The following is a 26,631-nucleotide window of genomic DNA, read 5'->3' as shown; positions in this document are numbered from 1 at the left end:
GAGTTTCAACTCCAGAGCTGCCACTGATATTTCTGGCTCAGTGAAGACTTGCCTGTGGCTGGATAACTGGCAAGAATGTGTGAGGTCCATGCTACCCAGGGATCAAACAAGTTGGCAGACTTCTCTCCCCCACCGCCCACTGGGGCTCCCTGCCTTTATTAAGTGCCCCTTTAAGATACACCAATAAGCCTGACCAGTGGGTGGCACAGTGGGACACCCAGGTTCAAAACCCTAAGGTCACTGGCTTGAGCATGGGCTCATCTGGTTTGAGCAAAGCTCACCAGATTGAGCCTAAGGTCACTGGCTTGAGCAAGGGGTCACTCGGTCTGCTGTAGCCCCCTGGTCAAGGCACATATGAGAAATCAATCAATGAACTAAGGAGCTTCAATGAAGAATTGATGCTTATCTCTCTCCCTGTTTGTCCCTCTCTCTGCCTCTCTGTCTCTGTCACATACATACACACACACACACACACACAAGATGTACCAATAGAAACTGGGGAGTAGGAATGAGATAGACTTAGAGATTTTAAAAAAATATAAAGAGGGCCTGACCTGTGGTGGCGCAGTGGATAAAGCATCAACCTGGAAACGCTGAGGTTGCTGGTTCAAAACCCTGGCTTCCCGGGTCAAGGCACATATGGGAGTTGATGCTTCCTGCTCCTCCCCTTCTCTCTCTCTCTCTCTCTCTCTCTCTCTGTCTTCTCTCTCTATAATAAATAAATAAAATCTTAAAATATATATATATATATATATATATATAAAGAGGCCTTGGCCAGATGGCGCAGTAGGTTGGAGCATTTGTCCTGAAGTGTAAGGGTTGCTGGTTCGATCCCTGGTCGGGGCACATGCAGGAGTGGATTCATATTCCTGTCTTCCTCGCTCTCTAAAATCAATTAAAACTATTTTTTAAAAGTGTAAATCTATAGAGAGGTGTCACCTTGACTACTGGGGGATACCAAAAGAGCCAGCCTTGAGATTTTATTTACATTTGTATGTCCCCAGCACTTAGTGCGGGGTACCTGGTAGGTATTCCAAAGACAGTTTTTGAATGGACAGATAAGTAAGACACTGCCTTTCCCTCCATCTTGACAGTTCTAATCTGGAGGTAAACATGGCTGGCATTTTTGCACGGAGGTGGAGCGGGCCCCCCGTAAAAGAAGTGTGCTTCATCAAACCACGTCTTGGCACAGTTGTGAAGGTTTATTGGCCTCCCAGATGCGTTCCAATCACTCCCTCTGATGTAGTGGTATTTTGCTTGAGGCAGCTTCCATGTCGCTCCCAGGAAGCCTGTGCTATGGAAAGAGTCCTCCCTACAGGCTGGGAAGAGGGGTACCTGTGTGGTTGTTACCTAGTGTCCCTAGAGACTGGCCACAGCTGTGCCTCCAGCTGGCAAGGGATTAAGGAAGAACCCACCTTTGATGTCCCACTTTTTAACTGTTGGGAAAAGTTGTAACCTCGGGTTCTTCCTGAAAAGGTGTCTTCTAAGATAATTCTTTTTTAAGTTTCACATAGTGGCAGGTCTCCCTGTCCTCAATAAAGGTGCTATCTGTTGGGGGAGAAGGCGTGCCCTCTGGCCTCCCCTTGATTTTCAACCCCAGCCCCAAGGCACTGGCAGTAGAAGCTAATTGGGTGCAAGAGGCCCGAGTAAAGGCTGTCTGAAGACCTGCGAAAGGAGAGACCGAGCTCCTTCTTTAAGAAGCTCTAATTGAGTTCTGAATCAGCCTCGCTCCCTTTGATCCCACCTCTTTTTCCCACACTGCCTGAAAGCGCTGGATCAGCACTTTATAACAAGGGTGCGCCTGCTCCCCACACCCGCCCCCCTCTCCTGACGCTCTCTGCTGCCGCCATCCACTGCTTGTCTCCTTCAGTTAAGATAATGAAGATGCTGAGAGATAAAATGTGTATTTAATAAGGGTGGGGGTGGGGAGGCCGGGGCAGCCAGGGCCTTCCCTAGTTTGGGGCCTCTCCAAGACTCAAGCTGAAAGCAAAGCCTAGAGTAAGACTTGGCCCCAGGGTGTGGGGGTTTCTGGGCCTCAGTCCAGCTGACTTCACTGCCTGCAGTTTGCCCTAAATTCCCCCACCTCCACCCTCTCACCCCCACGCTCCTTTCCTCTCCTCTTGCTCCCAATGGGAAAAGGAAGTCTTGCTTCAACTTTATTTTCAGCTGGTAACTTGGCCTTTGGTGTAGTGTCCCCCCAGCCCAGAGTCAGCTGCAAGGTCGAGCTAGGGCAGCCCCCTCCAGCCTCAGCCTGCAGAAGCTGTGGGTTCACAGTGTGGAGTGAAAAAAGCTGGAGTTAATGAAGACCAGCTGCCAGTCTGGGTTTTGCCTACAGTTAGCTGGAGGCCAGCCTTTGGTGGTGGTTAGAGGTGCAGGGGTACATGACCTCCATCCCTGGGCACAAGGATATCCTGTGGCAGCTGAGCCTTGTGCTCGCTGAGCTTGGTTTTATCCTTAGTTTGTAAGAGAGTAGTCTGTTCACCTCTTCCCCTGCTCCTCCCCTCCCCAAATCACACTCAGCCCTTACTGAGCTTTGTAACTGTAGTGGTGGCCCAGCTGAGATCTGAGGATCTCCAAGCTCTTTTGTAAACACTCATTAACTCCCTGGGAAGAACCAAGAGCCCTGATTAACAGCTGGGAGAGAAGTGAGGCACATCAGGGTGAAAGGCTTGACCTGAGCTCACCCGATGGGCTCCACCACCCTGGGGCCCTCCGTTTTAACTCCTCTCCCCAGTTCTTCCTGCAAGACACAGAAAGAGGCAGAGGCAACGCTGCTGCCCTCTCCCCTTCTAGGAAGAGGCTATGCTTTTCCCCTTTCCTCATTTCTGTCTCTCACTTTCCCTGGCCCTTCACCCCATGACATTTCCCCAGCTCTGCTGCTGGTGTGTGCAACTGGCCTTGCAAAACGTTCTCAGTCCAGCCCTCTGAAGACTTTCCATCCACCTTCCCCTGGTCCACCTGGCCCACCAAACCTGAGTTCTCCCTTTTGAGCTACTGAGAAAGAAGATCAGCTATGCTAAGCTGGGTCTTTAACTTTGAAGTTGATGTAATTGTGTGAAGAGGCCCTTCTGTCCCCTATGTCTCAAGTGGTACCTGGGAAAACACTCTCTTTAACTTATTCATTCTGGAAAAGTTTCAGGATAATTTTTAAGGACTGAGGAGGAGCACTAGTTGACTGCTACTATCCACATCCTGTTCTTCCACTGACAGTTGCCACTCCTGGTCATGGATACAGCACAGGTCCTTCAGCTCTACCTGTATATGTATATCTGCACACTTCAACACGTACCCAGATACACCTCAGTCTAAGGATATAACTCTAACAGTTTTAACCCTGGCTGGTTAGCTCAGTTGGTTAGAACATGGACCAGATACACCAAGGTTTCAGGTGCTATCCCTGGTAGGGCACATACAGGAATCAACCAATGGCCTGACCAGGCGATGGCACAGTGGATAGAGCATCAGAGTGGAACGTGGAGGACCCAGGTTTGAAACCCCCGAGGTCGCCAGCTTGAGCGCGGGCTCATCTGGTTTGAGCAAGGCTCATCAGCTTGAGTCCAGGGTTGCTGGCTTGAGCAAGGGATCACTTGGTCTGCTGTAGCCCCCTATCCCCCTCAGTCAAGACACATATGAGAGAGCAATCAATAAGAAACTAAGGCGCCGCAACGAAGAACTAATGTTTCTCATCTCTCTCCATTCTGGTCTGTCTGTCCTTATCTGTCCATCTCTCTGTCTCTCTCTGTCTCTGTCACACACACACACACACACAGAAGAATCAGCCAATGAACACATAAGTAAGTGGAATAACAAACCTCCCGCTCTCTTTCTTCCTCTCTAAAAAAAACCTCTAGGCCCTGGCTGGGTGGCTTAGTGAATAGAGTGTCATCCTGGTGAGCAGAGGTCGAGGGTTCAATCCTCGGCCAGGGCAAATACAAGAAGCAACCAATAAGTGCACAACTAAGTGGGGCAATGAATTGAGTTAATGTTTCTCTCTCTCTCTCCTTCCTCCCCCTCAAATCAGTGGGGGAAAAAATCTACCAGTTTCCAACTATTATACCATCAAGTCACTCTGTGCTTTTTACTTGCTGGAAATCAGTTTCCCCTGGGGTGGCCTCTGAGGCATCTAGGAATAGCGGGAGGGATGGGGAGACGTCTGTACCCATGAGGGAGGGAGAGGATAAGGATAGATGTGAGGACCCATCCAGAATGAAGGTCCCCTTGGCCAAATTCTCAATAACTGAGCAGCTTAACAGGAGTGGTAAAGAACGCAATATTACCCCATCTTCAGCACCAAAGCCTAAATTCATTTTTCTCAGGGCAGGCAGGCAGAAATGTCTTATTTTCTCCTGTCTCATCCTCAGTTGAAGTCGTCCATGTCCTGTGTATTTGAGACGGGACTGTTTCTGTCCCCAGCCCATGACTCAGACTCCCCGTCTTTCTCCCAGGGAGCCCCCCTCCCCCCGCCCCCCGCACTCCGTCCTTAGCGCTGCACCCGTTGACCCAGTCAGGACTGGTGGAAGAGGGCGGGAGAGCCAATGGTTGCAGAGTGGCCTTTAGGACCCAACGGAAACCCGTGTCTCTTGCAGCAGTCTAACCCAGAAGCAGGGGGAATCCTGAATCGAGCTGAGAGGGCTTCCCCGGTTCTCCTGGGAACCCCATTGCCCCCCTGCCAGCATACACCTGAGCAGGTAGGACCCCACGCACCCCCCTTCCCTATTCCCCTTTGGTGGCCTTGCGCTGGGCCTCTTCTCTACTGGTCTGGCGGTTTCCCTCTCGCGGGTTCAGGCTTTCCCCATCCCGCCTCCCCCACTGCTCTCTGTAGTCCTGGGAGGTGGGAGCCTGGGAATAGCGGGGTGTCTGAATGCTCAGAGCCCCTGAACCCTCCAGCGCCCTTCCTACACTTCCCCTGAGGCAGTCGCGTTCTCTAGCTAAGAATGGAAAGTGGGGGGAAGGACTGCCCGGGCCCCACGCCCTTGCACCCTCCTTTGCAGTATTGCCTAACACCCCTTCCCCCACCTCACCTCGAACAGGAGAACTGGCGGTGCGGGGGTTATGGAAAGCGGAGGGAACGGGAGCCGGACGGGAGCCTCCCTGGGGGATTTCGGTCTTGCTTCCTCTCGGCCTCCCAGCCCCAAGCGCTCAGGACTTTGCCCCCCACTCCCTACTCACCTTGGAGGAGAAGTAATGTCCCCTTCCAGGCACATCTCACACTTGGGTGGTCAGAGGCTTTGCTGGAGGCTAGTGGAGCTTGTGTGGGGGTGCGGGTGGGGGGTGACCTTTCCTCTAGGGAAAGTTCTTTCAGCTTAGAGCCCCATCCCTGCCAACACCTATTGCAGATATCCCCCCAGCCGTGTGTGTGTGTGTGTGTGTGTGTGTGTGTGTGTGTGTGTGTGTGTCTAGACCATATGGTTTGGTTGTGAGATCTAGATAAGCTTTGGCTAGAGGTGGCTGAGTGCACTGAAGGGGAGAGATCCCAGAGTATGGCCAAGGCCAGAACAGGCTCAGCCCAGATGGCTGGGGAAGGGGGTGTGGACCAGATCAGGGAGGCGGCTCAGCTTTGCCAGCTCCAGGGCTCCTTGGCTTTCAGAGCCTTGGGCTCCTGGTGTTACCCCCAGCTTCTTCCCTCCAGCAGGCTGTCTGGGAGAGGGCTGCATGGCACCTACCAGTCATAGTGGCTTATTTTTCCCTCCAGTATGGGCTCAGCTCTCTAAAGATCTAGGGCATCTCATTCTGGTTTGGTGGGTTTGCGGGAGGGGTGTAGGACTTGTCTGAGTAACTGTGTGTGAGTATGTGCATTGCTTCTGGGCATAGTAGACTGGGGAGGGGAGTGACTGGTCACACTTTGGGGGAACCCCTCAGGGTGGTGGGTGCGTGGAATGCCCTCCAGGTGTCCCGGTGTGGGGGGGTGTTCTACATGGCTCTATAGCTCCCTGGATTCCCTAAGGGTTGGTTTTGGAGGAAAGGTTGGATGCAGACTTAGTTCTGCTCTTCAGTCAGAAAAAAACATAGAAATTCTGAGGGTGAGCCGTGAGCTGAGAATCAGAGCCTGAAGCTGAGATTCAGCCAGCTCACTGCACTGTGTGCATTTGTATAGTTTCTTCATTTGTAAAATTGGCTGTCAGTAACAAGCCCACTTCTCTGATAGTTCAGACCCCATAAGACAATTCACCATAAAGCTCAGCGCGCAAATGGTAGTTATGACTGGGGGAGGATTCTAGGATGGGATTCTCTTCCTAAATCTAGGTCAGTCTCCGCTTTCAGTGTCCTTCCCCATCCTAGCCTGTCTGGGGGATGGAAGGCCCAGGCAGGGCTGTTCCTCAGGGCCTGCCGAATCCCCCTAGTACAGGTGGCAGCAGTCACCAGACAGCCTGTGGTCAGAGATGACAGATTCTCCACCAGGGTTTTCTTCCTCCGGGCTCCACACCTCTTCCCCTGAGCCCGGTCTCCACTGTCCTTCTGCCATTCCTGCTCAGTGTCCTTGTCCCTGTCTCTCCCCTGCCCACTGGCCTCCTTGTCCGGCTCACTGGGCAGGAGACCTAATCGAATTCGACAGCTGAGATATGTGTGGTGGCTGAGAGCAGGCGGGAGGGAAGCCAGTGGGAGGGTGGTGTGAGGGCTGCCCCTGGTACTGCCCAGGCCTCCCAGGCACCGCCTTGTGCCTGCCCACTCCTGGCTGGGCTTGGCCATGGGGAAGGGGAGCCAGGGGAAGCTCAGGAACGAAGGGGCTGGGGGCTGGAGATTAGGGGAGGAGGAAAGACACCTCTTTGATATCTGGTGGCCTTAATGTCAGTCTCACTGACTCTGACCCGTGAGAGCCATGCTAGTCCCATCCCCTCCCTATCCCTGTGACCCCACTTTCTTCTCTCTTGTTCAGAAATGTGTTCACTTTCCCATCCAGCCCCTTTGGCCAGTTCCTCCTAATGGGCAACATCTGGGAGCTGCTGGGGGCACCATGTGTCTGCCTCACTCCGGGCTGCTTCCTGCTCTCCAAGGTATTTCTCTCACTCTCTGGGCTGGGCGCCAGGACTCCTGGGTTTCCCGCCCGCCTCATGGTGCAGGGCTACCCTGCAAGCCAGCAGAGAGTCGCCAAGCTGGTTTATTTCCTTGTGTATAGGGAAGGCCTTCTCTCGGGGCCGGGAGCTGTCAGGAGTCCCAGGTGGGAAAGGGGTGGGCGCACTGTCGTCCCTGGCCCCAAAGCAACCAGACTTCTCCCTCCTAGCCTCTGACTTAGCTTGGGGGCAGCTCTTGCCCAGCCTGTTTGGCATGGGCCTGGTCTGGCCTCCAGGCTTCCTTCTTGACGTGTGGCTAGCCAAGATATTCTGCTATCCTTTTCAGCTTTTTTCCCAGGGTATCTGGGGGTGGCTGTTGAAACCCCTATATCTGCACCCACTGTATTTTCGGGAGCAGGGGATTAACATAATTGAGGCTGGGTACTATTTTGTCTTCCTGCCAGCTGGGCCAGGATAAAGGAAATTGGTACAAACTTCCCCACACCAATTCCCTCTGCCCTCAAAAGACCAGTCAGTGGAGCCAGACCCTGCCCTCTTGGTGCCCACAATGTGGTTGGCACTGATTTGTCAGAAATTGGGAAGGTTTCCCTGTAGACCGCTTGCCTCCTCTCTTCCTCTCACAGGGTTGGGACAGCTCCGTGATTGTAGGCACTTATGGGCAGGCCTCCCCCTAGGGAAGGGGTGTGGGATGCCCCCGAGATGGCCAAGTTGGCACTAGTCCCAGGCTGGAGTGCTGGACATGGTTTTGGACTGGGAGTTTGTGGGGGAGAGCAAGACATGGGCCTCCCTGCCCCCCTCATTTCCTGCTCTTTGGGCAGCTGTGGGCAAGAAAGGCTGCGGGGACTATTTTTAGTTGGCCTGTCCCCTGGCAGGAGGGACGTGCAGAAAAGCACGGGGCAGGCAGAGGGGCTGGCCAAGGTGAGGGTAAGGAGGCAGGCTCAGCCTAAGGAAGGAACGGAGGGGCAGCAGATAGAGCAAGGACACAAGTTGGGTAGTGGTGGGACTTTGTGGAGAGGGTCCTGACCGAGGTCATTGGGCCGGGCCAGGCTGGCGAGAGGAATCTGGGGGATCCCGCTGGGCTGTCTCTGTCCAATAGAACTAGATTCAGAACTAGAAGGGGCTTTAGAGGCTCTCTAGACAATCTCACCCCTTAGAGGGGAAACTGACGCTTAGAGAGGGGACATGACATGCCCTGGGACACTCAACTAGTCCTCAACTACCCAGGCCCCTTGTACCATTTTTCTGTCGTCATGGTCCCTCCCCACACCTGTTTGTGCCTAATCTCTTACTGCAGCAAGGAGCACCCCAGGCCGGGTGCCCAGGCTCTCCCTCTGCGTGTTTGTGCAGGGTCTCTGGTAAACCCCAGCTTGGTTTGTTTATGTCTCCACCAAGTGGAGAGAGTCTGCATCCAGGTTGGAAGGAGGTCAGGGCTGGGGTTTGTTTAGGTGGCCTGTGGCCACTTGTGTGGATCGAGGTGCTGGGCAGTGTCCAGCAGGCTCACAGGCTGGTGAGCTGTGCGGCTGGAGACAATTTAGAGAAGGAGCATCCTGTCTAACTCCATTTTAGGCACCCAGAGAGGTCCAGGGATCTGCCACAGTGGTGGGATGGGCTGGGGACAGACCGAGGCAGAGGATCTCAGGTGTAGGTTTGCAGACTCTCCAGCCCCTGGAATGGCCCCTGTCCTGCCACAGCGGGATCATGGTGGTGGTTTGCCAGTCCCTCATCAAAGGGAGAGAGCCCGCTGAAGAGCAGGGAGATTATCACAGGCTTCGACTCCTCAGTCAGGAGCGAGTCCTCCTTGGAGGCCCCCAGCAGGGCAGCTGGTCAGGTGCTGGATGGAGAAAGTCCAGTGGAGAACTGTGGTCCCTCCGAATTCAGTCTCCTGCACCAGGAGCATTCCCAGGGTCGCCGTGTTGCACAGCTGCTGTGGGAGGTGCCATTCCATAGACTGTGATGTCAGTAGCGCCCCTTGGAGTTGTTTAGGGCCCTGCCCGTGTAGCCAAATGTGGTGCTTTATGGCCCCCCCCCCCCCCACCTTTCTTCAAATCAGCTTCAGCTCCAGCTGGAAGGAGGTGTTTCAGCGGAACTTAATCCAGCACAGCCACTCCCCCGCCCAGCCTCCTGCCACTCAATATCTCCCATTCCTCTGCAGCCCACCCCTGCCCCCCAAGACCATCTCAGTGGGCCACAAATTGTGGCGATGGAGCCCCTCCCCCCTCTCCACTCAGTTTCTGTCTCTGGGGGGCTGATTTATCATGCCCCCCATCAGGCCTGCTGCAGTGTGTGAGAAATCAATAGTGCAAATGGATTGAGGTTGTTCAGCCTGTCAACTCCCCTTGGGCCCCATCTACTCTCCTGGGACTTGGGGAGTTAGTTACTCCATCCCCTTTCGGCTCAACATACACAGAGACAGACACACTTCATGGTTGCAGACAGTGTTGAGCACAGGAATTGTTCTTTCTGTCCATCTCTGTCTCTGTCTCTCTCTCTCATATACTGGGCTGGTCTTAGCATGACAAATACTCTTGAACATTTCTAACTTGGGTGGACTGGGGGTGGAGGGGCTTAAAGGGCAGTAGGCTGCCAGCAGGGGTGGGAGGGAAGCAGGTGGGTGAGGGAGTCTGTGCCCAGGGAGGACTAGCTGGGGAAGGGATTGGGTGACAGCCCACCCCGTCAGCCTCTGGTAACTCAATCCCTGCACCCCACCCTCCCGATTCCCCCCCTGCTCAACAGCTTCAGCAGCTGCTGGCAGAAGCAGGGCTGGCAGAGGGTGTATGAGTGCATGTGTGAATGTGGGGGGTGGGGGGTTAGAGGGGTTGTGGGGGCAGGAGGTGCTGCCAGGACATGTTAAAGGAGACTCATAGCTGGGCACAACTTGGGTGGCAGGAGGCAGTAGGACTGGTGGGAAAGTGGGTGGTGAGTGATGGGCAGGGGGCAGGCTGTGGGTAGGGGGAGCAGGGCCACTCAGGGGTCTCACAAAACTTGTCTACACTGGAGCAGGGTCTGGCGTGGTGGAGGTGGGCATGGTGAGGGGGCTGGGACAGGTATCACCATGGCTCACCCCAGCATGCCTGTTCTTCACCAGGGGGCACATGTAACCATGAAGGACACAGCCTGTCTCTGTCCCCAATCCCCAGGCTGTGCCTGCTGGGCATCACAGTTTTGGTGACTAAGTCACTTCTGTCCTGGGGCTGGCAAGGTGCCAGTCTCAGCTCTTCTCGGTAGGTGAGTCACTGCCCTGGCATCTCCCCCGGATGCAGCTGAGTCACCCGGCTGTGCCTGCTGGGCAGGTGGGCACCATGCTTGGGGTGGGGCCGGGGGAATGGTGTACGTCGTAGTCCCAGGGTCTTCCCTGATTTCTTTCTGGCCTGTCCTGGCCCCACACATAGACCTCAGAGCCAGGCAGGAATGGTATTTCTCCCATGTGCTGTGCTGAGGCAGTAAAGGACCGGGTGGCGGGATACTGTCTGAAACTACGTTTGATTTGGAATAAAGGGGTGGCAAATTTATGAGGTGACGTGGGTTTGAATCTTAGCTCTGCCATTGACAGGCTGCATGACCTTAGGCAAGACAATTTCCTTTTTGAGCCCCAAGTTCCTCATCTGTGCAATGGAAACAGGAGTCCTGCCCCAGATTACCCTCCTGGAATGGGAGAACCAAATGGGGTGGAGTCATGAGAGTGCTTGTGGGAGGAGCTCCTTTGGGGATGAGCTGGAGGCTGGGGAGGGGAAGAGGAGTCAGCTGAAGCTGCTTCCAGTTCCAGCATACATCTCCCATCCCACCTGCATCCAGAGGGTCTTGGCCGGTAGTACTGCCCAGCCTCTGTTTAGATGATCAGTGATGTGATTCTCTAGGAGTTCCCCAGAGGCTATGAGGGGGGCCTTGTTTTGCTAGAGGTATTGGCCTTCCTGAGGTGTCTCAGAGCTATTTTGTATCTCCTTTGACCGCTGGGGGCCGTCACTGGGCTTGCACCTATTAGGGCTCTCGGTTTCCTCTAGTTTGGAGAAAGATCCCAAGCAGCCCAAGTTCCTCCCCCAGCCCTTCTGTGTGCTGGAGGGGGAGGGTAGGCCCCCACCAGGGTCTTTCCTAAAGAATGAGGAGCCCCTAGGCCTGTGGGTTTCCCCACTCTGCTGGTCTCCTGCTCTTCCTGCACTCTTCTCCTGTCCTGCATTAGAGTCTTTGGAGGATGGCAGTTAGGAGCCCTGTTGTGGCCCCAGCACAGCAGGAGTGCAGCTGCTGCTGCAGATTGGACTCCTGACCTCCCACCTGGGACCCCTGCTGTCTCCTGGAGTCCAGCCTGGAGAGGGTTAGATATGGGCTAGGCCTGGGCGCCTAGGCAGGGAGGAAGTGCACTGAAGGTGTGCAGGCTGTGCAGTCGTTCACACGGGTGCCCGTCTTATATGCATGTGTCTCCCACACCCTGTGGGGAGCAGGTTTGTGGATGCATGAATTTCTTCCCTGCCCGCACATGGGTCGACTGCTATATCTGTGCAGGAGCGTGCCCCACCCTCTGCTTCATGTCCTTGTGTGTGCACACATGCCTGTCTTGTAGGTGCTTGTTCTGTGTGCTCATGGATGTGCACACATGGGTGCCCTGGGTATGCACGAGGGGGTGAACACATGTGTGCTCCGAATGTGCACGTGGGTGTCCTGAGTTTGCATTTGCACACTTGACTCTCAGGTGCTGGCGGTGTATGTGAAGGGCACACTTGGTGGGAGGCGGTGTATCTTTGTTTATGCACACTTGCATTTTTGTGTTCATGATTCCTCCCTTCTGACCTCAGCTGGCAGACTGGTAGAATATAGGCCAGGGGGAGTCTGTGCCGGCTGGGGGTGGCTGACGTTGAGTCCCCTCCCAGGCTGGTCCCTCACCAGGGCGGCGCCCCCTGCTGCTGGCTGGGCTCAGGCTGAAGGCCTTTGGGGGAGTTGGGGGAGAAGGGGTTAAGCGTTGGCGTCCACATCTGGGAGCCATTGGCGCATTCCTGCCGGCTGAGCGCATGTTTGCGGATGGATCTGGACGGGACAGGGCGGGAGGAGCTGGGGGCGGTTCGCTCCAGCGGACGGCAGACTGAAATCCAGACGGGAGCGGGAGACAGCCGGCCCAGCGGGCGGGAAGGGGCCTGAGGAAGCGCTGCCAGGCGCTGTCGGGGTACCTTTCCCCTGTGCCGACTCAGGGCAGAGCATCCTACAGACCTGGCTTGTTTTACCTTACCACGGCTGGGGGCTAAAGCCGGAGAGAGACAATCAGAGACCTCAAGTCTAGACCTGGCTGTGCAACCAGTGGATAAACGTGTCCGCTCTGGCCTCCGGGTCTCTCGTCTATAAAGCAGGGGCAGTTGGACTGGTGGGTTTGGGAGGTCTGCCAGTCAGGTCAGGCCGCCTCCTCCCCGGGCTGGAAGCTTGAAAGTGGCACTTCCTCTTCCAGTGGGAAGTCCTGTAGGGGCACTGTGGCCACTTCTCTGACTGGGAACGGCTGTGTGTGTGTGTGTGTGTGTGTGTGTGTGTGTGGTCATCTCTACTGATTCCGCTTCTTCCACATACTCCCCTGCCCCACTGCTAGAACAGCAAGCTAGAGGGGGCATGTGGCTGTGTTGGGGATTGGGGTCCTGCAGATGGAGAGTGATTCAGATCCTGCCCTACTGGAACAAGAATGCGAGCTTCTTGAGCTCCTTCCTCCAGCCTGGGCCAGGAGAGAGAAGCTTGAGTCGGAGAGAGTTCTCTAGCATAGAGGGGTGGTCCTGAGCACCCCCTATATAGCTTTTGGAAGATCCAAGAGCTGCTGCCCTTTTGGAGTAAGGCTACTGGGGGCGGAGGACTGCTGAAGGGTTAGGGTGGGTCAGAGTTTTCAAACCTACGACCCACTCTAGCTGGAGAGGTTTTGGGGGGGAAGACTGAGAGAGTAGTGTACTTGAAGGAAGTCTACCTACTCTTGCAACTCCTTTTTTGCAGATGCGAACATTAATATTCAGAGAAAGGAAACGACTTGTTTAAGGTCACACATCTTTCAGCTGCAACTGTTCCCTGGAGGAGGATTATAATTATGGGAGTCAGGGGCTTGACAGCTAGGGACAGAGACACTGTATTTTTTTAATCTTATTTTTATTAATTTTAATGCAGTGACATTGATAAATCAGAGTACATATGTTCCAAGAACATCTCCAGATTATTTTGACATTTGATTATGCTGCATACCCCTCACCCAAAGTCAAATTGTCTTCCGTCACCTTCTATCTGAGACACTGTATTTACTTGCATATTATACTACATCTCTTCCCATGTGTAAGTGTGTGTGGTGTGTATGTGTGCGTGTGTTTTGGGGAAGGGAATGTGATATCACACACTACGGTCCTTTCTCCACCTAGTTCTTTTTCCATTCTTTCCGCAGAACTTCAGCTTCTCAGTCTGAAGCTCTCCTTTGGGGTAGAGGGAGGGATTCTCACAGATTCCCATGGTCCAGCCTTCAGCTAAGAGCGGCTCCTTTAAAACTCGCTCAGCTCCGGTTCTATTAAGAAGGGGGTGGGTGGGGCGTGATCCTGTGGGCCCACCTCTGGCTGGTGATTGGTCGGGGGCGGGCCTGAGAAAGAGGGCCTCCCCCAGCTCGGTACCCTCCGCCCCCTAACTCTGGGGCTCCGGGTAAAGTTTCAGCCTCCGCACGTGACTCGCCATGGCCGCTGTCTTTGGCCCGCGCCGCTGAGCCGCGGTTCCCCGGACGGCTCCTCTCCCGGGATCCCTCACCCCTGACGCCTAGTAATACCTAGGGACAGGGGCAGGGCAAACGCCGTGCCCGTGGGCTCCCGGACGGATTGCGTCCCTCCGCTGCGAGGTAACCTCTACCCCGGGGATCTTGGAGAGCCCCGGGCTCCCGCAGGCATCGGGGCCCTTTGCTCGGCTCCTGATCCGAGCTGCGGGTGGGGACCGGGTGCCAGGCCCGTTCCCACGGGAACCCGGGGTTTTCTAAGCTTCCCGTCCACCACCACCATGCCCAGGGCGGGGGAGCCCCGTCTGCATGTCTGTCCGTGCCGGTGTCTTCGCGCGCAGCGGTGAGACAACTGGTCAGCCGCGCTTGTACCCGGCGCCGGAGCTGTGGCAGAACTGCCGCTGGGAACTCCTCTCTCTCTGTTCTCTTCAGAAACAAGCAAGACAAAAAGACTTTCAAACCTGTTTGGGGAGAGATCGGATGCCCAACGGACTAGCCTCCTCCTTCTTTCCCTCCTGTTACCTGAGCCGCCCTGTGATTTGGGGAGAATCAGCCTGGGGGCCCACCCCCACCAGAGGCAGCGGGCTTGGGGGGCGGGGCCCACTCAGCTGGTGTCCCCCGTGGAGTAAGGGGAGCCTTCAGAATTGGGTGCAGAAACCAGGGCAGTCCTGGAGGGATGTCTCTGGGTCTGGTGCTACCATGGGCTTGTGGAAGCATTTTGAGTAAGAGGAGTGTGGAACAGACTGGTTGTCTTTGCTCTGCTGAGGGTGTCTGGGACCTGGTGCCACCCACGAGGCTGGGAAGCTGCTAGCCAGATGTGTATGTGGAAGGGGGCCACTGGAAAATCAGCTTGACTATGCCCCCTCTCCTCTCTGGGCACTGCCCTATTGTCAGGCTGTTCCGTGGGAAAGGGGACTGGCCGCCAGAGCACTAGGTTGCGGATGTGTACCAACTCATGGAAATCAGACCAACCCCCCACCCCAAGCCTTGGGAACTTGACCATCTACTTTATCATGGATAGGATGCCCACCTGGTGTGGGCTCCCTCTTCTGTAACTAAATTGCCTTCCACCTACGGGCTGTGTGCATATATGTGTGTATATATATATGTTCTCCAGGGGACTTGTGTTGGAGAGCCCGTCCCCACTCCTCCACCCTTGCTGCATACCCCCAACCCTCACCTCTACTGTTGACCGCCGTGCCCTACTCGTTTCCTGGTTAGAGATGTCTCTTGTCCCCTTTCCTGGCTGCAGTGTTCATAGGACAGGGTTGTTCTGAGGAAATGGTTCAGTAAGCACACCAGGTCTTACTAGGAAACTGGGGCCCAAGCCTTAAACTCCTCCAGGGCATTGCTTGATGGGGATGCTGGGCTGGGGAAGCCCCACATTGGAGTGGGGATGGCTTGGAGCCCTGGGGCTTCCCCTGTGGGGGGGGGGATGGAGATGAGTCTGGGGGAGGGAACAAGAGAAAGAGTTTTTGGAGCTGGAGGAAGAAGGCGGGGGTGGTTGTGGAGTCACGGAGTTTGTGGCTGTGAAAGATGTTGGTGTACTGGGAGGGGCTGGAACAGGAGTTCTGCCTGGGAATCTGGGCCATGTGGGTCCTGAGACAGAGTGGGCACTAAGGTCAGACTCGGTAGGCCCTTGGGAACTGAAGAGCTTGGATTTAGAGGGATTTGAGGGTGTGAATGAGTGTGCATGCAGTGGTCACTGCAGGAGTTTCCCCCGAGACTGAGGAGGGCAGTGCAGAGGTGTTAGCTGTTCTGCAGAGACCCTGAGCTTGGAATGGCTTAACCTTGGCCACCTCCTCCTTCAGGCCCTAAATCTCTGTCCTTCAGTTTTACTCTAAACATCTCTGCGACTACACTGGGTCACCTCTTTGGTCCCCCTCCTACTGCTAACCATGTGGCAGCCTGGCAGGAAGCTAGCTGTGGGCAGCGCCATCCTGATCACCCCCATGCATTCCCCGCTGGGCACAGTCACCCACATGTGCCATGACGTGGTTCCTGCCACCCTGTCTAGTGTGGGGGAAAGGACACTGTCTGAGTGGCCCTGTAGGTCTGTTTTGGGGGCATTGACCCCGCACTCCAGTTAATTAGTTTCTCTTCCCCTAAATCACAGCCCCACCCTCACCCCCGCCACCACCCCTTGCTCCTCATACTCTCAGGTCTTAGGCGGGATGCTCCTCAGAGCTGTTGACATTAGGGTGGAGCCTACCCCAAAACATAAACCTTGGTGCCCAGTTCCCTCCCTGTCCTCTGGGTGGCATGGGCAGGATAGGACCTAGGCTGGGCTGGAGGGGTGGGTATGTTTGGGGGTCTGTGGGGGTCTGTTCCTTGAGTACTGTCCAAAGTATGGGGTGAGGGGCATCTGAGGAAGGTAATCCTGTCCCTGTGATGAATAAATGGGGTTATCTCCACTTGCCCAGCACCCACATCTCTTTCTGGTGGTGGTGGTTTTGGGAGCTGGCAGGGCCCCTGACAAGATGACCAGGGTTGTCTTGACTTACTGGGTTTGGGAAAGGAGTGTGGCAGCGATTCCCCGGCTCCCTCCTGGGGCTTTGGCTGCACATCTTCCCTGCCGCCTGCTGTCTTTCCTCCCTCTTCCTCTCTCCAGCCTCTGGCTGCTGTCTGGAGCCAACACGGTTTGTGAGGGGATGCCGGGTGGGGGTGAGGGCCTGGATCTCCGTGTGTGTCCAGGGAGTGTTCTGGGGATTGGCAGGATTGGCTGAGGGTGTCTGGGTGTCCCTGCAGGGTGGGCGGTGTGCAGGGACCAGGCCCGGAGTGTGAGAATGTGTCAGGCTTGCTGTGTCTGTCCTCAGTCTGGCTCGGGTGTGGGTGTCTCCTTGTCTCCTGCTCCGTCTGGGTCTTGCCTCCCGCTCCGGTCCCCGCCCCCCCTTCCCCAGCTGGGACCGCCTGCTCTCTCTCTCCGCAACTGGAGCCTCCCTTGCTTGTTCCTGGAATTTGGAGAGGAGGAGGAGGAAGAGGCAGGCAGACAGACCTCCCACACTCTAGCCTGCCTGCCTGGCATCATGGGGAAATGAAATAGGCGCTGTGGAACTAAGGTTTCCTTGGCTTCCCCGGACCTTCCAACACGATCCACAGAGGGGGGGGAGGCAGGTCTTACAGAAGGGGCATGGCTTGCCCTCCACCCTCCTGGCAACTGATGCCTCTTTCTTCTACCCTGCATCCTACCCACCAGGGCCCCCGCTGGGACCTCCAGGCACCACTGTCAGCCTGGGAGGGTGGGTGGGGGGATTAGTCTGCTGCCAGCCTGGCCAGCACCTGTTGCCAACCCCCAGCCCTGTAACTGGAGCTGGCCTGGGAGGGGGCTGCAGATGACAGGTGGAATTTCTGCAACCAGGCACCCCCCCCACCCACTGGATATGCCTTTCCCTTTCTAGAACAAGGGAAGCTTGCCCCCTCCCAAGTGTCAGCCTGATCTCATGGATGATGCCCCTATCCTGTGGTGGGGGGGAAGGGCCTGGGAGGTGGGGAAGGCGCTGGGTTTATTGCTTTGCCCAGTGACCCCCCACTAGCTGCAGAGCTGGGCTGCCCTTATTCAGGTTTTCTGAGCTTTGCTGCTCTGGCAGGGCTGGGGGGGTGTGGGGGTGTGGAAGGGGGTGGTTCTCTGTTAATGTTTTAATTGCATAAAAACTGGGAGCTCAGCTCCAGGCCAGTGGGGAGTCTGGGTCTGGCTGGCCTCCCGGTTTGGGCTAAATATAGTCTGGGACATCTGCAGAGAAGAGGAGGGGGAAGAGGGAGGTTCCATTCCCCCTACCTCTGCCCAAGGTGCCCTCTCTGGGCGGGCACCTTGGAGCAGGGAGGGGGATTCCTCAGTACAAAAGGCAGGGAAGAGGGGGGTGGGGGCGGAGCACAGCTGAGACCTCACCGGCCTGGAGGCCAGCGGAAGCCTGGAATGAACCCGGAGTCTCAGGACAGCACAGGAGTGGGGCGCATGGGGCTGGATCCAATGGCTCTGCTCTCCTCCCCTCAGGGCTGCCTGAGGTCAGGCAGTCTCCTTGTGTCACTGCAGCCCGGCTGTGTGTCACCATGACCCACTTGCTATGTGCTGGTGTATACACACCTACCTTGGAGTGGCTCCCTCCTGGTTCCACCCCCAGAGCCTCTGTCCCCTGGGTCCTACTGCAGGTCCCCAGTCCTTCTTCCTTCTGTCCCTTGCCCCACAGTGAAACCTTCAGCCCAGGAATCGAGACTTGAGAAGGGGAAGCTGCGGTGGGGAGTTCTCTGATCTCCAGTCACGGCAGGAAGTGGAGAGGAGGGGGACCAATGGGGGGACCGTGAGTGGCAGGCATTGAGGGAGGGCCCGTCAGTCCTGCGACCAACCTGTACACTGTGGTGAGGGGTGCCCACCCTCTTCCCTCCAGCTCCAAGTGGGGGAAACTTAGGGGACAGCTGATTTCCCAGGGGCTGCTAACAATCAGCACCTTCCCCACACTGAAAAAAAAAGTCTTCCTGTCATGTGACTGTTACTTCCTGTCCCACTGTGGTTCCTGGGATGTTTGTTGTTGGTTGCCATGGAGATGGCCGCTGTAAGCATTACCCTGGTTCTTGTGGGGAGGAAGATGCTCCTCCCCCCAGACCCACAGTAGGGGGGAATATGGGGGGCCTGCCTAGGGGGCCGTTTCAGGCTGAGTGTGTGTGGTCTCTGATGCCCCAGATTTCCCAGGGCCCCCCAGACTTCTGTCTGTGGGAAGGAGTCACAGCAACCTACTCAGACAAGTGTTAGGGAGACCGTGACCACATCTGGCTGTGCTTGACTGTGGCCGACTCTGTGAGTCTGACTATGCAGACCCTGTCCCCTCCAGCCTGGGTTCCCCTGCCTTGTAAAGATGCCAGTTCATGTCTTCTTTTACGCTGGGAGCCTTCTCCTATCCTGTGTTCTCAGGGGAACTACCTTTCCCAGGGAGGCTCTGTGGCTTCTTGGGGTCTAGGCTGTAGTGAGGTGGGGTTCTGAGCACCATCCCTGGTTGAGTGTGATTTTGGGGGTGGGGAGGTGGTGTTCCCTACACGCAGCCTGCATCAGCTTCTCCCTGATCCCGAAGACCTTGGCCTTAAGGGCCAAGCCATAGGACTTTGTGACCCATCCTCCCTGTTTCCTCCCGGGCTTCTCTGTTCGCTGGGGATGGAGAGGGTAAGAGATTCCCCCAAGTTCTAGCCCTAGTTCAAACCGTAGGCAGGTTTGTAGTAGGAAGTTCCTAGGGGGTCGGAGGAAGGGGGGGGGGTTGTGGGGCGGGGCAGAGTCTGACTCAGGCCTGGTCTGGGGTCAGAGCCAAAAGGATATCCTGAGGCAGGAGGGGGGGCGTTCCCGGCTTCCCTGCAGCCTGGGTCCCCAGGGAGGGGTGCTGGCTGGGAGAGAGCTGGTAGCACTGAGTGCTGCTGACAGTCTGTCTGCCGCAGCATTCAGAATCTGGGCACTCCTGGTTGGGGCAGAGCTGAGGGTATGGGGGGATTGTTGTAGCCTTACATACTACACACACACACACACACACACACACACACACACACACACACACACACACACTGGGGCAGAGCTGAGGGTATGGGGGGATTGCTGTAGCCTTGCATACTACACAGACACACACACACACACACACACGCTTCCAACACCCCCATTGTGAGAAGGTTGTGCTTCCTACACTGTGGAGGTTGGGAGACAATGGTGAGGGGGCAGCTGCCAAGGTGAGGGTGGGGAAAGCCCCATGCCAGGATGGGTTTGAGGACGGTGGTTTCCAAGCTAGGGGGGTCCCCTTTTGTCTGTGCCCCTTTGGTCCCCCTACCCAGACAGAGCTGCCTTTGTTTGGTCCACACACTTCTGTGGTCTGGCTGTGGCCTGGGCTGGTTCCTCTCTTCCTCTTCCTGTTTCTTCCTTCCCCAGGGCTGCTCCCTCTTCTTGAGGCCTGGGCTGCCCCTTGCCCTTTCACCTACTCTCTGCTCTGAGAGAGGAGACTTCAGCTTGGGTTCTAGGGGGACTCTCAGTTACCCTGGGCTTTGGAGGTCCTGAGCCCAGCTCCCACAGGGCTCTTGATGTGGTCCCTGGGGGTGCGGGAGTTGGGGGCACTGCCCTGCCAGAGGCCCCTATTTTCTCTTCCCAAACTTGGCCTCTCCTAGGCTTCAGCTTGTCCAGTTGCCCTTTCTGCCTGTTATTCAGTCACTACTGAAGCCGTGGCATGTGGAGGTCAGGTGACCCTGGGTAGCTGGGGCAGAACCTTGGGCTGGGTGGGGCACAAACTGAGGAGACATCAGACCCACTCTTCTTGAACCAGGCACTGCGTCTTTAAGCAGTGGGACAGTGGCAACATCCAGAGGAAGACACTGGATTTGAACCCATCGTCAAGCTCCTCTGAGGATGTGCTCAGGGCCGGCACATGCTTGGGGCAGGTTTTCAAACAAGTCATAGCCTCAGCAAGACAGGCCGGGGGTTATGAGGAGCTGGTGGGGAAGAGGTGTCCTCCACCTGTCCCAGCCTAGCCCAGGGGTCCTCCTTACTACCTCCTGGGTGGTACCCTTCCTGCAGCCCAGACCTGGGGAACAGAAGGGGAACAGGACCAGAGTGACCAGGTTGTGGGCTTGCCGGGGAGGAGAGGGGTGAGCGACTTAGCCAGAGGTTGTGGCTGTGTGTGTGTGTGCGTGCATGCACGTATTTTCCTGGAAAGTTTATAAATACATAGATAAATAGTTCCAGCTCCCTGTTCTGGTTTGAAATCTGCACTGTCCCACCCTGCCCTGCTCCTGGCAGAGTAAGGGGTCTACAGGGGCCAGGTGTTTGTTTCTGCCAGCGCTAGAAACCCCACCCCTCACAAGCTGAGCTTGAGCTTTGGGTGTCATTTGCATATGATTCATTCACTGTCTAGAATTGTTAGGAAACCCCCTGACCCCCCTTCTTTTAAGCTCCCCAATCCTGGTTTCCTTCTCTCGGCCTCCGGGACTGCCCAGCTTCTCTTCACTGGGAGTCACTGTTTCAGGGGGTCCTGGGGGGCAGGGAGGAGAGTGAGTGATGGGGTAGGGTGGGGGGCCAGGTGGCTTTGGGGGCCCCTGGCTCCTCTCCCCTGACGGTAGAGGAGGAAATGGTCAATTGCTCTTCCCCTCCTCCCCTCCCAGATCCAGAGGTTTCCCTTTTTCGGTTTGTGAGATGAAAGAAGGGAAGGGAATTTGGGACAGGGTTGTGGTCAGCCCTCCACCCACATCCCTCTCCCCAGCCTGGGGAAGCAGACCCTGGGAAATGGGCAGTTCTCCTGCCAGGGCCTGTCAACAGATGCGACCCTGGTTGGGAAGGGAAGGGGAGAGCAGTCCCACTGCCCTGCCCGGGAGGCATGGTGGTGCTGAGAGGCGTGGGGAGGGCGGGGACCCGCTTGCCCCCAGCCTCCTGTGTGCCAGGCGATGTGCTAGGTGCTTTCCGGGACTTTTATCTCTCGAATCACACAACCAGTTGTCGAGGTAAGCAGTCCACAGGCAAGTAAACAGATGCTTAGAGAGGTTCAGGGACTTGCCTAAGGTCACCCAGAGTGGCAGAGCTGAGATTTGCCCCTTCAAATCTCTGGTTCTTTCTACCATCTTCAAGGCTCAGCCAGCTCCCGTCTTTTCCTCTCAGCCTGTGACTCTGGAGAACACAACGAATGGGTGCTGGGGGACTGCTGACCCTGGGAAGGGATCCTGGCAGCTCGCTGAGGGAGGCCCCAGGGGGCAGGCGTGTGGCTGGTGGCAGGCGCTCAGCCCCCAGCCCTTTCTGCTGTGCAGAGTCTAGGCTCAGGGGACCGGAGGTGGGGCCTGCGGTTTTCTCTCCCTCCAGGGAGGGTGCTGTGGGCTGTGGAGGTGGCAGGCCCAGGGTGGAGGTTGGATGTGGGTAGTTTGTTTTCCCTTTCTTTGGTGCTGGTTTCGGTTCTGTGATGGTGTCTTCTCCATTCCTGGGGATGGGAGGCCGGGGCCCAGCTCTCTCCTGAAGGGTCACGGCTCTGGAGGGACCTTCTGAGAGAGAACCTGTACTCTTTGGCTCTGCTCCAATTATCCATGCCCTGGCCCATCCCTGTTCCCTCACCAGCCTGGCCCTTGGCCCATTTCTGTGATCTTTACCCCCTCCTGCTGCTTAAGGCCCTCCCCAAGGGGCTGAGAAAATGCAGGCTTAGCAGGGGTAGGCAGAGTGAGGCTCAGGTGGGGCTGGGGAGGACTTCTAGCCTCTCCCCAGTGTGCGGAGTTTGGTCCAATTTCAAACTCTTCAGGGGCATTAAGGTGACTGTAGTTACCTCTCCTGTGGGGGCAGGGGTGGGCTCCAGAGGGTCCCGACTGGACTGACTGAATCTACCCTCCACCTCCCAAAGGCTGGGTCAGGATGTGCGGAGTAAATGGCGTTCTGGGCCCCAGCTCAGGGAGGCAGGCCCCAGTGTGGATGTGAACCCCCTAGAGTGTGTCTGAAGGGTGCACCTCTGTGTGATTCTGGACCCCGGTTAGGGGGATTGGACCCCAGGGAGGCAGGTTCAGAGGCCAGCCCGGCTGTGTGAGGGCCAGAGAAGAGACAGCTTGGGAAATGGGGGAGTTGGGGGGGCTGTCTCCTGGGGCTGGGCACGCACGCCCTGAACGTCTTCATTGTGTGGCGGAGTCCAGGTGCGGGGAGATGATATCTCCAGGTTCCCTCTTCTCCTGTGCGTGCCCACACATAGACAGGCTGGCTGGGTGTGCAAGCGTGCTCTTGCCCACCCGTACGCTTTCCGTATACCTGTGTGTATGAGTTTCTGCAAGTGTGTGTGTGTGTGTGTGTGTGTGTGTCTACAGTGCTCAACCAGCCCCTCCTTCCCTTGCTAGAGTTCCGTTGTGTGGGGCCCCACAGGAGTGTGGGGGGCCCAGGGTGGCAGCTGGCCCAATGGGTGGGGCCCCTGTTCCTCTGACGTCAGCCCTCTCTGCCTGGGAGGGATTCCACAGGGGCCTGGGAGGGGGGAAGAGGGCACTTCATTCAGGAGTAAGAACAGAGGTCTGATGGTCATCATAATTAGTAAGAGTAAAAATCATGGTCATTAACAAGGTCCAGATTTCACTCCCGGGAGAGCGGGCTCCCCCCTCCCTAGCAAGTACCTGTCCCCACTTCCCCTCTCCTCAGCCAGGCACAGGCTGGCTGCCTGGCCCAGCTGGGCCCAGAAGCCCTGGCCTCCTCCTCAGTGGCCTTGGCAGGAACTTCCCTGTCCCAGCCATGGTCCCCGGCCAAATGCTGGCCATGTGCTTGTCCGCTGGACTCCAGGTCTGAGCCTGGAGCTGGGAGCTTGAAGCTTGGGACCTGGTGTGGCCTGAGTTTAGGGGAATGGGTTGGAGAAGGAGGCAGTCCTTATTTTGGGTGTCTGTGGCCCTGTTTCTTTCCTTTTCCCTTCCTTCTCTTGTCTTTTTAACAGCTTTGAGATGTAATTAATATACCATACAATTCACCCATTAAAAGGTACAATTGAATGGTTTTAGTATATTTAGAGTTGTGCAACTACCACCACAAACAATTTTAGAAAATTTTCATTACTGCAAAAAGAGCCACCATACTCTCAGCAGTCACTTCCCATTTCCCTCGAACCCACACCCTAGCCCCTCGGTAACCACAATCTACTTTCTGTCTTATAGATTGCCTATTCTGGACATCTCATATAAGTGGAATCATATACTATGTGATCTTTAGAACTAATATAATGTTTTCAAGGTATATCCATATTATAGTGTATCAGTACTTTATTCCTTTTTTTTCAGTTTATTGATTTTAGAGAGAGAGGAAAGGAGAGAGAGACAAAGACAGAGGAAACATCGATTTGTTGTTCCACTTATTTATGCATTCATGGTTGATTCTTGTATGTGCCCTGACCGGGAATCAAACCCGCAACCTTGGTGTATGGGGACAATGCTCTCTAACCAACTGAGCTACCTGGCTAGTAGCTCAGCTGTGGGTTTTTTTTTTTATGAATGAATAATATTCAATTACATGCATATACAACATTTTATTTATTCATTCATCAGTTGATGGACATTTGGGTCCATTTTTTGGTTATGAATAATGCTGGTATGAACATCCATGTCCAGGTTTTTGTGTGGACTGATGTTTTCATCTCCCTTGGGTAGATACCTAGGTGAAATTGCTGGGTCATTATATGATAACTCCGTTTAACCTTTTGAGGAACTACCACACTGTTTTCCAAAGCAGCTGTTCTAGTTTACATTTTCACCAGCAATGTAGGAGGGTGCTAATTTTTCCATGTCCTCGCCAACACTTGTTATTATGTTTTTTTTTATTTTTTATTATAGCCATCTTAGTGGATTGAAGTGGTATCTCACCGTGGTTTTGATTGGCCATGTTTCCTTTTGTCTTTTCTTTTGTCTTTCACATATGTACTATATGTGTGTGTAGATATACATGTACTTATATGTATTTCTGTATGTATATTCTCCTGTGCAGCCCACGTGCATTTGACAGTGTCCTCTTGTGGACCTGCTTCTCTTTTTCTTCCCCTTTGCTGTCTGTCTTACTGTGTTATGGAGTCTCTGGGTTCATCTCCGTCTCTCTCTACCCCGTGGTGTTATCTGTGCGTGTCCTCTTGTCCCAGCTGTTCAAACAGGGTGTGGATCTGTGTACGCACCAGTGGGGGGCATCTGGCCTTGCATCTGCGGCCCACCTCTCCTTCCCTCCAGGGATATTGTTTCTGCAGACAGAGTGTGTGGGTGGGTGAACCTGAGATTAGTCTCCCTTGCCCTTCAGTGCTGTTCCTGCCCTCCTGCCGCACTACCCACCCTGACCCATCCTGCTGTTGAGCACGGGGGACGATCCCCAGGAGTCCTCAGTTCGCATTTCCCTATTTCCGTGTGTGTAAACAGGCCTCCTCCCCTAGTCTGTGGGACAAACCCATCTGGGGTGCTAGGGCTTGGATTTGGGGGGGAAGTGGTATACGAGGGGCCCCTGGCTTAGGAGTCATTTTTCTGAGAAGTGCCAGAGCTTTAGGGAAGCAGCTTGTCCTCCCCCACCCCACCCCCTCCAGCCCTCATTCTCTGCATCTTGACCTCAGGTAACCCACACGGGGGGAGGGAGCACAGCTGCCTGGCTGGGCTGCAGGGAACCTTTGGGGTGGCATTGGGGACCCTTTCCCCTCAGGACTGTGGGTGAGAGGCCCTCCAAGGCTCTGAGCTCTGTCCCGTCTCCCCAGCCTGGCTGTGCTGTCCTGCCACCCCCAGCAGTGTCTGGGCCCTGCTCCCAGGCGCTCTCTGCCAGCCAGGCAAGGTGCCAGCTGTCTGCTCAGCCGGGTGCCACGGGAAAATCTCCGGCCGCCCAGGTTGGGGAGCTCCACGGGGAATGCCCTTGTGCCCGCTCCTCAGTGCCCACTCACCTGTCTTTCCTCTTTCTGCAGCGTCACAGGACATGGCTCCCCCAGCCGCCTAGCCGGGGCCCATCGAAGAGAAGCATCCTTTTCCGCGTCTTGAAGGCTGGCTCTGGACCTTCCCAGGAAAGGGGCAGCTCACAGAACTGCTTGACCAAAGGACCGACTCTTGGGACGTTCCCAACTCTTGGCCCCCAGCTAGAGTGGGGGCTCCAGGAGGCTGAGATTGGCCGGCTAGCCTTGGACAGCGGCTCCAGGACAGAAGGGGGGGTGGGCCGACCACCCAAACCCCCTCTGGGCCCAGGCCCCATGCCCCGAGGAGGGGCGCCCTGAAGCCCGCCAGAGACTTCTGCCAGACTGCCTGCCTTCTGACTGTGGCTGCTTGGCATGGCCAGCAACAGCAGCTCCTGCCCAACACCTGGGGGAGGGCACCTCAATGGGTACCCGGTGCCCCCCTACGCCTTCTTCTTCCCCCCTATGCTGGGCGGACTCTCCCCGCCAGGCGCTCTGACCACCCTCCAGCACCAGCTTCCAGTTAGCGGTTACAGCACGCCCTCCCCAGCCAGTAAGTGGGGTGGTGGGAGGCTCGGTGGGGGAGTTCTGGGGGGGCGGAGCTCGGGGCTGGGCCTCTGGGCACATCTGTACTGCTGCAGTGGCAAGGTCTTCCGGGCGGTCGTTTGGGAGGCTCAAAGGTGAAAGGCTTGTAGGCTAATCACATGGTTGTGTTTGATGTTGGGGGCTGCAGAGGAAGAGATGAAACAATTCTGTTCCATGGTGCCCCTCGACCCCTCTCCTGGGTGTGCTATTGAGGGCCTTATAAATAGCTTCAAGGTCTGGACACAGGCTGGAGGCGGGTAAACAAACCTCTCGACATTTGGTGGAAATGGCAGCTCTACAGAGAGCAGCACCCACCTACGCCCCACCCCACCCGACGCAGTGTGTTTGAGGGAAGGGGCTCTGAGGGGTAGAGAAGGGCAGGCAGCAGGGACCCCTCCCACTGCCCGCTCCGCCCTGTGGGGAGGGGGAGAGGGAGGGTCCGGCTGATAGAGCAAGTGTCCCAGGAGGGGCACTGGGCCTGGACTCCGGCTGTGGACACATGCATGCTCTTGGCGGGCCTGTGTTTTCTCTCTGCCTCCTCCCTCTGCCACGGGGGTTGCCTGTTAGCTGGACGGGGGTCTCAGTACCCTTCCCTGGCTGGCCGAGCCAGGTAGTGGGAGGTGGCGGCGGCTATGGCCAGCTGGCAGAGGCCAGGCCTCAGGCCTGCCAGGCCGCTTACAGTAACTCTGGCCCCCAGGGCCTAGCTGGGCTCCAGGCCAGGGCTGGCGGGGAGGAGGGAGCCAGGGCCTGGCCTGGGGCTGGAGGGGGGCTGGAAGCAGCAGGATAGGCCAGGGACCAGCAGGCTGGCTGGTCAGCTGCTGACCTGAGAAACGTGTCCCACCTCTCCTGGCGGGCAGGGACTGAACACCCTGGGCTGGGCACCCACCACCCCTCCCACAGCCACTGGCAAGCTGCTTGGCACCACTGCCCTGTGCGCCCAGCTGGGCTGGTTCAGGGCCCCCTTGTCAGTGTGGGGGCAGCGCCC

General features: G+C 56.2%; 1 protein-coding gene and 1 long non-coding RNA gene across 4 annotated transcripts in view; one reads left to right on the top strand and one right to left on the bottom strand.

Annotated features, from left to right (window-relative positions):
* Positions 1-756: 756 nt before the first annotated feature.
* LOC136392193 (uncharacterized) lies at positions 757-5,128 on the bottom strand. Its single transcript, XR_010748920.1, has 3 exons — positions 5,022-5,128; positions 4,278-4,378; positions 757-885 (listed from the first exon to the last, which is right to left on the bottom strand). It is a non-coding gene; the product is annotated as an uncharacterized lncRNA (long non-coding RNA).
* The window catches only part of RARA (retinoic acid receptor alpha), a 44,096-nt gene continuing 22,037 nt past the window's right edge, over positions 4,573-26,631 (top strand). Inside the window, exons 1-2 of one of the 3 annotated variants that reach the window (XM_066364244.1) lie at positions 4,573-4,688; positions 25,080-25,614. In XM_066364244.1, the coding sequence (XP_066220341.1) occupies positions 25,437-25,614 (178 nt within the window). In that variant the 5' untranslated portion in view covers positions 4,573-4,688; positions 25,080-25,436. Of the gene's footprint in view, positions 4,689-13,654; positions 13,834-24,816; positions 24,835-25,079; positions 25,615-26,631 lie in introns of those variants that run through there. The other 2 variants (XM_066364243.1, XM_066364245.1) reach the window with 2 other exon arrangements.

Source organism: Saccopteryx leptura, chromosome 2, assembly GCF_036850995.1.
Source record: "Saccopteryx leptura isolate mSacLep1 chromosome 2, mSacLep1_pri_phased_curated, whole genome shotgun sequence".
NCBI lineage: Eukaryota > Metazoa > Chordata > Mammalia > Chiroptera > Emballonuridae > Saccopteryx > Saccopteryx leptura.
The sequence above is the reverse complement of the archived record's forward strand: the minus strand, read 5'-3'. Positions and strand labels throughout refer to the sequence as shown.